Source organism: Maniola hyperantus, chromosome 19 (genome assembly GCF_902806685.2).
Source record: "Maniola hyperantus chromosome 19, iAphHyp1.2, whole genome shotgun sequence".
Classification (NCBI taxonomy): Eukaryota; Metazoa; Arthropoda; class Insecta; order Lepidoptera; family Nymphalidae; genus Maniola; species Maniola hyperantus.
In genome coordinates this window covers 13,280,554-13,296,515 of record NC_048554.1, presented here as the reverse complement: position 1 = coordinate 13,296,515, position 15,962 = coordinate 13,280,554, and the positions used below count along the sequence as shown (strand labels likewise).

General features: G+C 37.3%; 2 protein-coding genes across 2 annotated transcripts in view; both read right to left on the bottom strand.

Annotated features, from left to right (window-relative positions):
- The window catches only part of LOC117991515 (uncharacterized), a 444,113-nt gene that overhangs the window by 174,617 nt on the left and 253,534 nt on the right, over positions 1-15,962 (bottom strand). The gene's annotated exons all lie outside the window — the stretch shown is intronic.
- Positions 7,265-7,816, bottom strand: LOC117991340 (calexcitin-2-like). Its single transcript, XM_034978910.2, has one exon. It carries the CDS (start codon positions 7,814-7,816, stop codon positions 7,265-7,267), a length of 552 nt encoding a protein of 183 aa, XP_034834801.1.

The following is a 15,962-nucleotide window of genomic DNA, read 5'->3' as shown; positions in this document are numbered from 1 at the left end:
GAGTTTTTGACCATAGTCTACCACGCTGGCCATGTGCGGTTTGGTAGAGTTCACACACCTTTGAGAACATTATGGAGAACTCTCAGGCATGCCGGTTTCCTCACGATGTTTTCCTTTTCCGTTAAAGCAAGTGATATTATATAATTAATTAAGACGCACATAGCTCCGAAAAGTTAGAGGTGTGTGCCCGGGATCGAACCCCCGACCTCCGATTAGAAGGTGGACGTCCTAACCACTAGGGTATCACAGCTTATTATATTAATAATAATAATATTACTAATATTAGTAACTAGCTGCCCCGCCCCCGGCGAACTTCGTACCGCCTAACAGTCGATGTTCTTTTTCAGGAAGTTTTTTAATTTTTCTATCCATAAGAACCATCCTCGTACTTCAAGGAATATAATGAAAAAAGAATTAGCGAAATCGATTCAGCTGTTCTCGAGATTTGCGATCAGCAACACATTCAGCGATTCATTTTTATATATTATAGAGATTATCACCAATCACTTACAGTAAATATTATTATTATCAAATATTTAAGTTTTAACATTATGATTACTCTAACTAAAGATGCCAAAGGGCATCTCGCCAAAAATTTAATTCATAGAGAATTTTCTATCCATTAGGTTATGGGCCCACCATCGATAACCAGAAGCTCAGATAATAGCGATGTCCCGTGACCCAACTACCAGCGCATTATAATAAACCACCAGCGCCATCTACGTGACGTACCTGAAAACAATTTCTCAAGATAGTATTCTGACAAGCACTAAAATGATACATTGTTACATGATGTGGAGTCTGGACATACCTCCTTTTAAGCCTCGATAGCTCAAAGGTTAAAGGAGCGGACTGAAATCCGAAAGGTCGCCAGTTCAAACCCCACCCGTTGCACTATAATTGTCGTATCTACTCCTAGCACGAGCTTTACGCTCAGTTTGAGGGGAAAGGGGAATATTACTCAGAATGATAAACTTGGCTAATATGTAGTCTTAAGTAAATAAAAAAGCTACTGGAGGAATCGGACTGTTTTGCATGCTTATACATCCATACCTACTAATATTATAAATGCGAAGGTGTGTCTGTCTGCTAGCTTTTCACGGCCCAACAGTTTAACCGATTTTAATGAAATTTGATACAGAGTTAGCTTACATCCCGGGGAAGGACATAGGCTACTTTTTATCCCGGAAAATTAAAGAGTTCCCACGGGATTTTCAAAAACCTCAATCCACGCGGACGAAGTCGCGGGCATCATCTGGTATTATTATAATGATGTGGGCATCCGCTGCAAATTAATTTTTGAAAATTCAACGTATAAGGAGGTGAAAAAATTCAAAACTCTATGATGCATAAAAATAAATAAAAATCTGGTTTAGAATGTACAGGTGAAGACCTTTCATAATATGATACCCCACTTGATATAGTTATCTTACTTCGAAAATTGAAAATCCTAATTATTAGTTTATGACCACAATTTAATTTTTTTTGTGTGATCTAACCCTAAATTCACGGTTTTCAGATTTTCCCCCAAACGTCAGCTATAAGATCTACCTACCTGCCAAATTTCATGATTCTAGGTCAACGGGAAGTACCCTGTAGGTTTCTTGACAGACAGACAGACAGACAGACAGACAGACAGACAATAAAGTGATCCTATAAGTATAAGGGTTCCGTTTTTCCTTTTGAGGTACGGAACCCTAAAAAGTAGCAAAACCATGGATAATAGCCATCTTATGAATAAAAACTTGCAAAAAGTTAAACTCGTCTTACTAAAGAAGGTAATTAAAGTACCTACTTGACGATCCTGTAGAGTAAGAACAGGCGGGCGCTAGTTAGAGCTGACTCAGCGGAATCCGCGACTAATGGGATGGCATTCACAGGACAAGACTTATCCCGCTAATAACTTCGGACATTTCTAACCCTTACTGAAAATGTCCTTTTTTCAAGTAAATTTTTTGAAGCCATTTTTTGTCTGTTTAGTTAAACTTTGATTAAACCCCGGTATATTATTTTGCTGTTGTACAAGCTGTGATAGCCTAGTGGTTAGGACGTCCGCCTTCCTATCGGAGGTCGGGGGTTTGATCCCAGGCACGCACCTCTAACTTTCCGAGTTATGTGCGTTTTAAGTAGGTAATTAAATATCACAAGTGCTTGAACGATGAAGGAAAACATCGTGAGGAAACCTGCATGACTGAGAGTTCTCCATAATGTTCTCAAAGGTGTGTGAAGTCTGCCAATCCGCACATGGCCAGCGTGGTAGACTATGGCCAAAATCCTTCTCGCTCTGTGAGGAGACCCGTGCTCTGTAGTGAGCCGGCGATGGGTTGATCATGATGATGATGATGATATTTGTATATAAGTGACGTAGTATATCTGTAAATTTATGTATTGTATTTTATTTTATTTATTTATTTTTATTATTCATGTACCAAAAATTGTAGTTACAAAGTAAGAATAAATTAAGTTACATTGGAAATGCTTATCTCTAAACAGAGATTTCTTCCAGCTTCCCATTCAAGGTTGTGAGTAAGGCGTATCAAGAAGTATGTATGTATGTGTTCCAAATAAAATAAAATAAATAAAGAAAATATTATTTTGAATGAAAGGCATTGATTTTGACTTCAAAAGCGCTAGTTTTTGTAAGGGGAAATAGCTTGATGATGAAAAAGTGTTCTAGTTAGACCCATAAATTATCATTATTTCCAAAAAAATAAGCTTCAATAGAATACCGAGCTGTACCGTCAGCGTTAAATTGCCGTCACAATAAAAAAAAAGGTTTCAATATGAAAACGTATGCGTATTCGGAGTTAACTGATTTATCGTCGAAAAACAAAACAATGGGCGAGGCGCTAAACTAACACGCTTCAGTTTCATTTTGTTGCGAAAATATTTAAAAACTCTACGGACGCTACGGAAACGTATCGTTTCGCTTATCCATCGGAATTGACAAACAAACATACAGATTAACTTTTCAACTGTGAACGAACAGACTGGCCGGTATTTTTTTTAACAAAAAAGGAAAAATCAGATTTTATTTGAAGACTTGTGGATATCCATATGCGAAAGTTTGTCTGTATGTCTGTCTAATAGCTTGTCACGGCTCATTTTGACGAATTTTGATACTTACAGAGATAGCTTGGGTAAGGACATAGGCTAGTTTTAATCCCGGGAAATCAAACTGTTCCCATGACATTCTCAGGAAATTTACATGCCTAAGAGTTCTCCATAATGTTCTTAAAGGTGTGAGAAGTCTGCCAATCTGCACTCGGCCAGCGTGGTGGACTATGGACTACGCCTGGCATTCTGGCGGTACTGGGCTGGCAATAAATGGTAAGCGCTGAGAACGGTTCTAAATTAGCTAACAAGAAAAGCTTAAGACCATCCTGACTCTAATTTAAATCAGCGTACCTTGTTTATAACAATCCAAATAATAATAAAAAACCGGTCAAGTGCAAGTTGGACTCACATACGTAGGGTTCCGTCCCATAGTATAGTAGTAACTTTTTTTTTTTTACTTTTCATGGCGGTCATTTTGGTATCATTTGTTTTTACACCAGCAAATGGAATAGGATTCATTCTGTGAAAATTTCAATTCTCTACCTATTACGTAGGTTTACGATATACAGCACGCTGATAGACAGATGGACGGACAGCGGTGCCTAGTAATAGGGTTCCCTTCTAACTCAAACTCAAAACTCAAATTATTTATTCAGAATAGGTAAAATGTTACGCTTACTGATGGTCAAAATTGATAATTTCTAAGATGATATAGTAAACTAAAGCTACGAAGGTTCCAAACGCGCCCAGGTCTGAGAAGAGCCCACAACAAACTCAGCACTCATCACAACTTCTGGTACGGAACCATGGAAAATAAGTTTGAATATGAGAATCACTACAACATTGTCAGGGGTTACGCTCGCAAGGTTATGAACCCTTTCTTGAATTCTATTATCATTGTGAAGACGCTCATAAAAAAGCTTAAGCCAAGCTGCAACACTGAAACCCACTTACTGCCCCCTAAGTGTTGTGGTCATTAATATCTGACTCACATCATACGACACGATCGATACGACATTATATTTTACACTAGCTGATGCCCGCGACTTAGTACGCGTGGATTAAGGTTTTCGAAAAACCCGTGGGATATCTTTTATTTTCCGGGATAAAAAGTAGCATATGCCACTTTCTAGGTCTTAAACTATACCCACGTGAAAATCACATTATAGCATCTGTAGCTCCGTTGCGAAGCGATTGAAGGACCAACCAACAAACCAACATACCAAAAAACAAACACACTCTCGCATCTATAATATGGTAGTGATTTTATCCTAGCTTTTAAAATTATCAAATTCGTCGTTAATTCTTGCTTTAAATAACTATCTGTTGCATTTTATGTTGTGCTTGTGTTAGAGTAGTGCTTTTTAGGGTCAACATATATCAGGTATTTAAATAAGAACTGCAACAGTTACCATTTCATTATGTTTTAAAATATTTAAAGCTTTCTAGAAACCAAAAATCTAATTTTTTTGTTCATTTTTGCTGAAATTTGTGTAAAAATACTTCTGGCTCTATTTAGCCTCTATCAATCCTACGAAACAAACAGAAACTTTATTTACTGGAAGAATTTTATGATCCTACATTAGTCGCGTACCTACTGCACAGTACTACTAATTTTTGATGCGGAATCAGTGATTCAAAATAAAAGCATGAAACAACTTAGAATTTCTAGCTAGATAATAATGTCTCTCTACTCAGCTTAGAAAAAGTATAGAGCGTTTTGTTGTACGATTTAACTTGTCGATACGACTTATCGTACAGTGTAAAAACCATTAACCCTTGACGTGGCATGTCATCAGTCATTCTTATGCCTTCATTGTTATTGGCTTACGCATAAGATGGCTTTATACGGAACACACTCGTTGACTTCATAATATTGTAATCTTGAGTATTATCGCATGTGGTCAAAGCCTTTTATTATATAAAACTAGCTGATGCCCGCGACTTCGTCCACGTGGATTTAGGTTTTTAAAAATCCCGTGGGAGCTCTTTGATTTTCCGGAATAAAAAGTAGTCTATGTCCCTCTCCAGGTCTTTAACTATACCCATGCAAATTTCTGATTAGTGAAGGTCATCAATCATGATCAGCCCTTCGCTGGCCCACTACTGAGCACAGGTCTCTTCTCAGAATGAGACTTCACAGAGAATTGGTAGACTTCACACACCTTTGAGAACATTATAGAGAACACTCAGGCATGCAGGTTTCCTCACGATGTTTTCCTTCACCGTTATATCATGTTATATTTAATTGCTCAAAACAGACATAATTCCGAAAAATTAGAGGTTAGAGACCTCCCGGCTGAGTTTGTTGTGGGCTCTTCTCAGACCTGGGCGCGTTTGGAACCTTCGTAGCTTTAGTTTTAAGTTTGCGTAATAATTATCACCACTATGTCTTACAAATCCAACATCTGGCTATCAAAAAGAGTAATATATTACCAATTGTGAATAAATAATTTGACTTTGAATCTCGAATAGCAGGCGGAAGTCTTAACCACTAGGCTATCAAGGTTCGGTATAGTTACGTGGCGTGGCGTCGTAGGCGGGGCATTGACCCGAGTTTTGCACGCTATACATTTGAAAAATTCTAAATCACTGAAACTACAATTCGAGACAAATAGTTATTGGTATTGGATTGTGTTTAGGTAGTATAAAAACGCTAAGTTTTTGCTAGGTATCGTTCAGTATTGTGTCCAAAATTCAAATACAGTTTTTAATAGAGTTTGCAACCGCTTGAGCTTTATAACTTGACTTTATGGCGGCTACAATACAATCGAACGTTCGTGAAAGGAATGCAAATGTATTCGGCGACCGCAACGCCCCCGCGCCCGTCGGGAACTTAGGGTAAGCGATTATTTATAGCACTCGATGAAAAATACATTCGTTACTCTCTAGGGTTCTTTACACAAATATTCGGTCTTCTTGATTTTAAATCCGATCCGTCCAGTAGTTTGAGCTGTGCGTTGATAGATCAGTCAGTCATTCAGTCACCTTTTCGCATTGACTTATATATTACTTCGTAAGGACAGAGCCATTGAACAAGCAAAATGGCATCGACTCGTTGGTCCTAAAATGTTTATTTAACACCAATGCAACCTCAGTGACGTCTGAATCTCAAACCGGTTTTATTAGTATCTAAGAGGTGGCGCTGATTTATTTGGTTCCAAAACCGTGAAAAATTTTGTTCGCTTGGGCATATCTTGTCATTTATATCGATGCCTTTTCGTTTTATATATTTAGATTGTGGAGTTCTTAGAATATAGAACACATAATATACTTTTTACAAACAATATTATAATTCGCATCGAAAAAATCGACACACGTCGCAATACCTTATCTTACCTTGTAGTTAAGAAATGTTATAATTTTTTTTACGAGAAGCATATAGCATAATGTTTAGCTTGCTTAGCAATTTCGCATAGCAATATTAATTATTTATCAATCACAATTATTTAAGTGATAGTGACCTTAGGCTGATAACGTTTGATATCAATTATCAATAATACGTGAGCCGACCTGCGCAATGTTTAATCACATAATTATTGTAATCAACATAAAAATTCACTTTTACACTATTTTAGATAAATCCATGCTTAAAATGACATTATGTATTTTGCACAAAATACATATTTTAAGAAAACCTGGTTAAGTATGTCCAAATTTTTACAAAATCTTACAAACAAAAAAAGTTTTTTCCAAAGAAAAAAAAAACGAATAGGTATAATATAAAGGACTAACTAATCCCCACGTCTTTGTCCGTGTGCATTTTGATTTTTAAAATCTCGTGGGAATTCTTTGATATTCTGGGATAAAAAAAGCCTATAACACTTTCTATGTCATTCAAAAAATCACGTCGATTCGTTGCTCCACTGTGGCTTGATTAAAAGCAACAAACAGACAGACAGACAGACAGCAAATTGATCCTATAAGGGATCCGTTTTTCCTTTTGAACCCTAAAAACCAACAAAAACACACTTTCGCATTTATAATATGGATAGTGATAGTGAAATGGAAAAATAGAGTATCACGGGAGGTTTTCGACGAAGCAATTTTTATTATTACTTATTATAACTAGGATATAACGATACTGTAAATACATAATTAATCATTACGTTAAAACACTTTCACTGTTCTATGCATTAAAATCACAAAGTAGAAATTCATGCACCATTTTACTTTAATTAATGTCCACAGTGATTTGTCATTCTCATTAATAGGTAGCGGCACCAAATATAAAATTGCCAGGGTCCATAGGGTTTTCAGAAGTGAAATACTGTTTCCATAACTCTTGAAACTCTTCCCATGTGATCGTTTTCTTTCCTCTAGTCATGAACTTAAAGGCAGCCTCGCTGTCTTCTTTTTGCAGTCCAAAACATTCGTGAACTGTTGAGAATTCCTCGCTATCTATAACTCCGTCACTACTAGCGTCTTCGAGTTCAAAAATGAATTTGCAATACATTGCCTGCCATTCGAAAGGTTCAGAAGGATTTTTAGCGAACTCTTCCCACATTGTCAGCCATTCTTCAATGGATACTTGGCCATCTTTATTCGCATCGGCTGCCTTCTCTAAACCCTCCCAAATGTCTTTCAATGATTTTTCTGTTTCTTTATACTTTTCATCTTCAGGTTTCCATCCTCGTAATTTTGCGATGTTTTCTATAGCCACCTCAAAATCGTTTTTATCTATACTCCCACTCGAGTTCGTGTCGAAGAAAGCATGGAATAGGTAGAGATATTTCATTTTTCGAAATTCGGAAATCATTTTGGTTGTTACGCGACTAGATAAATGAGTGCTACTGCAATTTATTGTTTGGCTTATCATTTGATTATTTTAATATTCGGATTCGTAGATTGTAGTGCGTTATCATATTTAAAGTACTAGATGATTCCCGCGACTTCATACCCGTGGATTTAGGTTTTTAAAAATCCCGTGGGAATTCTTTGATTTTCTTTAATAAAAAGTAGCCTATGTCCTTCCCCAGGATGTACCTAAGCTAACTCTGTACCTAATTTCATCAAAAATTGTATTTCACGTGAAGACCTGCTTGCTTGTACCTACAGCACAATTTTCTCAAAGGTGTGTAAAGTTTGCTAATCCGCACTTGGCCAGCGTGGTGGCCTGAACCATTCTTATTCTGTTAGGACAGACCTACGTACAGTAGTGGACCGGTGTTGGATTGATATTATGATGATAATGATGAAGATTATGAAATAGTAATCTTACTGTGAATCAGTACCCTTATTATAAATGCGAAAGTGTGCTTTGTTTGTTGGTTTGTCCTTCAATCACGTCGCAACGGTGCAACGGATTGACGTGATTTTTTGCATTGGTAGGACCTGGAGAGTGACATAGGCTACTTTTGTCCCGGAAAATCAAAGAGTTCCCACGGGATTTTTAAAAAACCTAATTCTACACGGACGAAGTCTCAGGCCTCAGCCAGTATTTTAATAATATTTTTATAACAACTTTTTTGTTGCATATGCAGAACCACTGATACAGAAAACAGAGCGTTTGATATTCCAAATCATCAGATCAGAGACAAAATAGGAATTTAAAATCCAATTTAAATTTGCGAGAGCGCGAGTCCCGCGTCCCGCCGGGACAGGCGGACGGGACGCGGGGCGCGCAGACTGCCTTGATGCGCGTACTGAGAATATTGTTCGACGGAAATGACGACTTGTACCGAATTTACTGCCAGAAAACATCAGTAAACGTACAATTATAGTGCAAGAGACGGCGCGCGTATCTAAATACACAAAATAAAAAGGTGACTGGCTGACTGATTGATTGATCCATTAACGCACAGCTCAAACCAATAGACAGATCGAGCTGTTTGGCATGCAGATAGCTATGATGACTTAGGATTTTTGAAAATTCAACCACTAAGGTTTAAAATAGGGGTCTGAAGTTTGTGTAGTTCACACGGACAAAGCCGTAGGCATAAGCTAGTTATACAAAAAAGGAAAAGGTGACTGACTGACTGACTGATCTATCAACGCACAGCTCAAACTACTGGACGGATCGGGCTGAAATTTGGCATGCAGATAGTTATTATGACGTAGACTTTTTGAAAATTCAACCACTGAAAGGTAAAAATAGGGGTTTGAAATTTGTGTAGTGCACACGGACAAAGTCGCGGGCATAAGCTAGTTATACAAAAAAGGAAAAGGTGACTAACTGACTGATCTATCAACGCACAGCTCAAACTACTGGACGAATAGGGAGGGCTTTTTGCCATGCAGATAGCTATAATGATGTTGACATTCGCTAAGAAAGGATTTTTGAAAATTCAACCCCTAAAGAGGTAAAATAGGGGTTTCAAATTTGAATAGTCTACGCGGACGAAGTCGCGAACATAAGCTAGTCTTAAAAATTATAATTTTCGTGTAGCTTGCTCTTGGTGTATATCACTGAACACTTCGTCGGGGGATTTCGTCCAATAAATGTTGTAAAGCGAACTTCCTTACTCTATTTCTTTTTGTATCCTGTCATACAACTGAATACCTACTAGAACAAGGCCGAAAATAATGTACATTGGCCTTTAGAATGAATTTTTTTTTCATTAGTCACCAACAACTTAGATATTATATAGCTTTGTCTCGTTTTAACGAAACTTAAGTAACGATTAAGCGACTTTGAGTACGGCGCGGCTGTTGGAACTTTATAAATCTCGGAAATTAATTCGATTAATATAAAAATTTCCCTTTGGTAAAAAAAATGTATATAGTTTACTTACTTGGCATGATGTAACATCATTACCATAGATCCTCACCCGGATCCTCGCGTATGGTAAACATAAAAAGCGTAGAATTTTGTTATTTTCACGGAATTTCGTAAAGCTCAAAGCTTTTTCTCAAGGAAGTTAATGAAGGGGCAACGTTTTCATTAACTAATTGAGTTGCCCCGACAAGTAAGGAATATGCGCACCGATGCCGATGGAGAGATAAATAGGGCTGCCTCTGACACACAGAATAAAAATCAATTTTTATTTTTATTTTTTACTAGCTGGGCGAACTTTGTACCGCCTAACAGTCGATTCTTTACTTTTTTTTATTTTTTTTATACTTACAATTTTTTAAATTTTTCTCTCCGTAAGAACCATCATCGTACTTCAAGGAATATTACAAAAAAAGAATTAGCAAAATCGGTTCAGCTGTTCTCGAGATTTGCGATCAGCAACACATTTAGCGATTAATTTATATATATAGAAAAATATTAGCCAAGCATGATGACTAATATTCCCCTTTCCCCTCCAACTAAGCGTTAATCTTGTGCTAGGAGTAGGTACGACAATAGTGCAACGGGTGGGGTTTGAACCGGCGACCTTTCGGATTTCAGTCCGCTCCTTTACCCGTTGAGCTATTGAGGCTCTAAATTAAAAGATATTTAAGATAAAACTTATAAATACCTGGAAGAAACATATTTCTATAGACACGGAGTCAATGTATCTACCAACGCACGTTGAATTCCACATAGGATTTGACATTGACGATTCAAAAGCACTTGTAAAAGCTTACTTGAATAAAAATATGTTCTATTCTAGGTAAACATATTATCTAAATATATAAAAGAAAAAGTGACTGACTGACTGACCGATCTATCAATGCACAACTCAAACTAGACTGGACGGTGAAGCATACACTGCTTCATATAAAATGTTCGTGATGTTTTGAATCCGTGTCTCGTCCGCGCCTCGTACGTGGCACGGCTCGTGCCCGCCACGTTTTGGCATAAATCATCCCTTACTCGTAGTGTATTTCTTTTCAATTCAATGAATTTCAAATTACAACGGTACTAAAGAAGTTTTCACTTCAACTTGAAAACTCGTTCACTAAACGAATTTAGCAGATAGGAAGTCAAAACATACATATTATCTTTACTATAAATAATCAGTACCCTTATTATAAATGCGAAAGTGTGTTTGTTTGTTTATTGGTTTGTTGGTTTGTCCTTCAATCACGTCGCAACGGTGCAACGAATTGACGTGTTTTTTGCATGGGTATAGATAAAGACCTGGAGAATGACATAGGCTACTTTTTATCCCGGAAAATAAAAGAGTTTCCACGGGATTAAGAAAAAACCTAATTCCATGCGGACGAAGTCGCGGGCATCAGCTAATAAAATATATTTTTATAACATGTAGAAAGTCTTATGAAAATATTTGTTGATTTTCATCCATAAATTTTACCGCTTTCCCAACGTAAATGAGAAGAACTTAAAGAAAAACATCCCAAGAATGTTTTGATTAAAATTTCAAGATTCCGCAAGATAATTTCCGCGCTCGTTACAGCCCTGAGTACATCTTGTATACGGCGTGTTTTATTTATTTACAAGAGTATTAACATGACTGGGAGTAGCTAACACAAGTAAGTAATTAAATAATAATTAAGGTATTATAACTTTGATTGAGTCGCTGATGAAGTAAATTTTCTTAAAAATTTCAAAGTCATTTTTTTGGTCAAGCGTGAGTTGTTCATAAAAATAAATAAAGCTGTATTTTTTAATGCTGATTGACTTAGTCCCATGTAAGGATCATTCATTATAATTATTGGAAGTTTTTTTTTGAACTCTTTAACCGACTTTTAAAAAAGAAGGAGGTTCTCAATTTGTTACGTTATATCGTCGATGTAAGTTATAAGATATAGACTATCAAAAGCAAGGGGATAAAGAGTTTAGATTACACCTATGTTTGTACATACATCCATCCATACTAATATTATAAATGCGAAAGTGTGTCTGTCTGTTCGTCTGTCTGTCTGTCTGCTAGCTTTTCACGGCTCAACCGATTTGGACGAAATTTGGTACACTACTTTACTTTTTACGGCTACTTTTTATCCCTGAAAGTTAAAAGTTCCCACAGGATTTTTAAAACCTAAACCCGAAACGAAGCCGCTGTGGCATCATCTAGTATTCTGTATATGGACGGTGTGCGTTATAGATAGCACCCTGTATATGTACAGGGTGTTCGGTGTACAGCAATTCAGCTTTATTGCCATTCATCGGGTTTTATGTTAATTTAGACACATTTTCGGATGTGCTTTTAACGAGTAAACATGTGGAGTCGACGTCAAATTGTTTAATTTAACCCTATTTGTTTAATTTAATCCTGTTTGTTTAATTTAATGCTGTTTGTTTACATTTTTAAAATGGGACGCGCGACTGCGGTCCCAGAAGTGGTTTTAAATTTAAAACACTTTTTTTGTTTGGGCTGAGATAGGAAATAAATGAAGGGAACACTGTGGAATACCAAAAGCGCTAGTAATTAGATCCTACATTTTTTTTTATTACGCAAACGACTTTAATACTTTGGAAAAATAAGTCATTGGCAAAAAAATAACTCATTTAAAAACATAAAATTTTAAAATATAGTGTAAGTAGCAACTAATAGAATAATTAGGTATCGCTTTTTTTCATTTCGGTCGGTTTGAAATTAAGTTTGTTGTGTTCAAACAAAATACCTGTTAGTTTATACTCATTAATATTATAATACCTATATAAAAAAATCATAGATCTATGTTAATCTTTATAAAATGCAAGCTGTCTCTGTACCAAATTTCATCAAGATGGCTTGTGTTTGAACCGCAAAAATATAACAGACAGACAGACACGCTTTCACATTGACTACAAATCAGTTTTGACGCAGATTCTCTTTTTTCAGCAGAATCTCTTTCATTTTTCGTGAGAAAAGAAGCCCTTCACTTTCCATGCCTTTACCTATATCGTTGCAAAAACCACGTCGTATCTTTTGCTCCGTCGCATCACGTTTACCTAAAGGACGAACCAACAAACCAACGAGTAGGTACATAATGATTTGGTAGAGCATCGTCTCAGTCTTTGAGACCGACAAAGCGTCACACATAAGTGACAGAGGCGGCGCTCTTCGAAGCCGAAATCTTTCTAAAGTTCGATGTACAATATTTCCTGCCGCGTACTGTAGTGTCTTACAAGATTCAACGTTTCCATTTTATCTTGAAGCTTCTTTACGCACCCTAAACAAACTTTATCGCTGTAAGTTGAAGGCAAAACAAAGCGCGGTAGAGTCAAGTGGTGTCATCCATCAGAGCATCGGCCGAGGGCTGTGCGACAGTGGAACTAGCTGATAACTGGCGCGGAAAAGAAATATCTGCCGACTACTTGCACGTTGGGCTGCTAAATAGTCGGTGGTAATAAGAAAATCTCTTGCAGCGAAAACGAGATGGACAAAATTTGCCCCAGGCTGAACTACGCCTATCACAAACTTAATTCCACGATTGCAAAACAACATGCGACTTTTTCTTTCTTAAAACAGAAGATTTTTACTATTAAATGGCACATATGATTATCATCTCTGTACATTCTGGGGCTCGCGTCGGTACAATTTTTGTTCATCTCCATTATTATTGAGATTAAAAAAAGGTATCGTTTTACACGCGTAATTCTTCTTCCTTCGTAAATTATAAAGCAAATGACAGATTATTTTCAAATCGAGTCAAAATTAAACTTTAGCTGTATATCTAGGACTTTCCGAAGTAGTGGTAGATTTACTTGACGATTCAAAACACTTGTAAGTAGATATTTTTTTAAATAAAAATAATTAAAAATAAGTTAAATGGTTTTATTGTAAAGAAACATATTACCTAATAATGATGCAGATAATGTACTAAAAGTTAATAAAAATACTCTCCTCATGAATAAAGACTCGTAGAGCCTAAAATTAAATCGTAGGGCGAAGCTTAACCTGAGTTAATATGTAAGTCAAAGGAACTTGCCAATTATGAGTAGACTAGCTTATGTTTGTTACTTCGTACACGTGGATCACACAATTTTCAAACACCTATTTTACCTCTTCAAGGGTTGAATATTAAAAGTCCTTTCTTAGCGGATTCTACGTCACATAGACTAGAGATATTAGACCCACAGATTAGAGATATTATTCACTCATCTGTGTAGCTACCTATCTGCATGCTATACAGCCGTGCAGTAGTTTGAGCTTTGCGTTGCAATAATTTATCAGTCAGCCCCTCAGTCAGTCGCCTTTATATATTTCTGTTATATATTTCGATTTAGAAATACTTTCACAAAACGAAACCGCGTTTTTCATGGCTCCTGCATCTATAAAAGAGTGAATAAAAGAAGCAAGCATTATCTCCTGCACTGTTTGCCTTCACATAATAAATTGCGATGTCGCCGCCATCTTTTATTACTTTACCATATTTTATTAACGAGATTCTATTACTGAACAAAAGCACTCCATTTTTTTATCGATTAAATAAAGCGAACTTTTGAAATCTAAGATCGCTTAGCTGTCATTTGTGTTTAAAAGAGGACTTTATCAACAGACCAGCTTATGCTCGCGACTTCGTCCGCGTGGACTGCAAAATTTCAAACCCCTATTACACCCCCTAAGGGGTTGAATTTTCAAAAATCCTTCTTTCTAAACTCAAAAACATTTTATCTAATTTTAAGTGTGTAATTCTGTGGGCGTTTCTTTGACAAATAAAATAAAATGAAATAGTACTATTATACTTTCTATAGTACGCGACAGTTCGAGAAGGCAACCGGGGGTGGGGACGCTCCGCACAGCCGCACAGCCCCCGCGCTAACCCAGTGCGGGCGAGCGCGTGTGACGTGCGGGTGTGCGGGGCGTGCCCCCGCCTCACATCCCCATTGCCATCTGACGCTGTCGCGCACTGTACTTGCGTCTTGCCATATGAAGCTGAAACACCGTGAGGTTACACTCACGTGCTGCGCTTATCTCTGAGCTAACTTTAGCTCTACATTTCTGTCTCAATATTAGCACACACGTAAGATTTCTCATGAGCTTTAGCTTTAGTTGTACAGAGCAAGTTTGCTTTGCGAAATTACATAGAACAGTACTACATAGTACATACACCATAGTACTGGTACTGAAAATGGCGCCATACAGCTACTATATTAAATATTTTTTCAAAAAAACTCTATACAATGAACTAAATGCTTAATTTGCTATATTCCGCTGAAACAGGTCGAATTTGTATGTTGCAACATGCAGCATGCGACATGGAAAACACGCCCTCCCACTGCTAAACATGCAGGGAAAAGCAGTCACTTGGCAAGCAATACGCACCACCACCAAGCAGCACCACACAAATCCCAAAACACGCACGCACGATTCGTACCGACACCGGAGACATGTCCCCTGAGGATGCCTCCTCCATGTCTCCTGATATACAATTGTATATCATGGATTTCCGCAAAAAACGCCCGCTTCTATACAACACTAGCTTACACTCGCGACTTCGTCCGCGACTACGCAAATTTCAAAACCCTATTTCACCCCTACCGGGTTGAATTTTCAAAAATCCTTTCTTAGCGCATGCCTACGTCATAATAACTGTCTGCATGCCAAATTTCAGCCTGACCCGTCCAATAGTTTGAGCTGTGCGTTGATAGATCAGTCAGTCAGTCACCTTTTCCTTTATATATTTAGATTTTAAAAAATCTAGCCCCTATAACGGTAGTCCGGTAAAAGAGGTTTTCCGAATTCAACGAAACTGAAGCTACAACCAAAAGCAATGGTAATTACTTACCATCACGTGCGCTGTTTGCTTCAATCGTTTTAAAAAGCCTTTCTACGTGTATTTACATAGCCTCTATCTCGGCTCTAGAGTCGAGTCCGATTCGGGCACGAAAATGGGAATGCGGTCGGAATCTGAGGATAAATCTAGAACTTTGTGTGGCTATCGTAAAATCCAGTACTAGATACATAGGCCACAATCTAGATATAGTCCGTAAAAAATGACTCCTCCCGCGCCATTTTAACTGTCATGCCAAAAGAACGGTTCAACTTTACAATAAGGACTATAATCGTACTTTTGATATGAAAGGATATTAGTGCACGGTGGGCTAGTGTGGTATTAAAAAGTGTTAATAATTTTATTCTTAGCTA

What these genes read in the sequence shown, in the direction of transcription:
- LOC117991340 (XM_034978910.2), bottom strand. Translation starts at nt 7,816, where the DNA reads ATGATTTCCGAATTTCGAAAAATGAAATATCTCTACCTATTCCATGCT.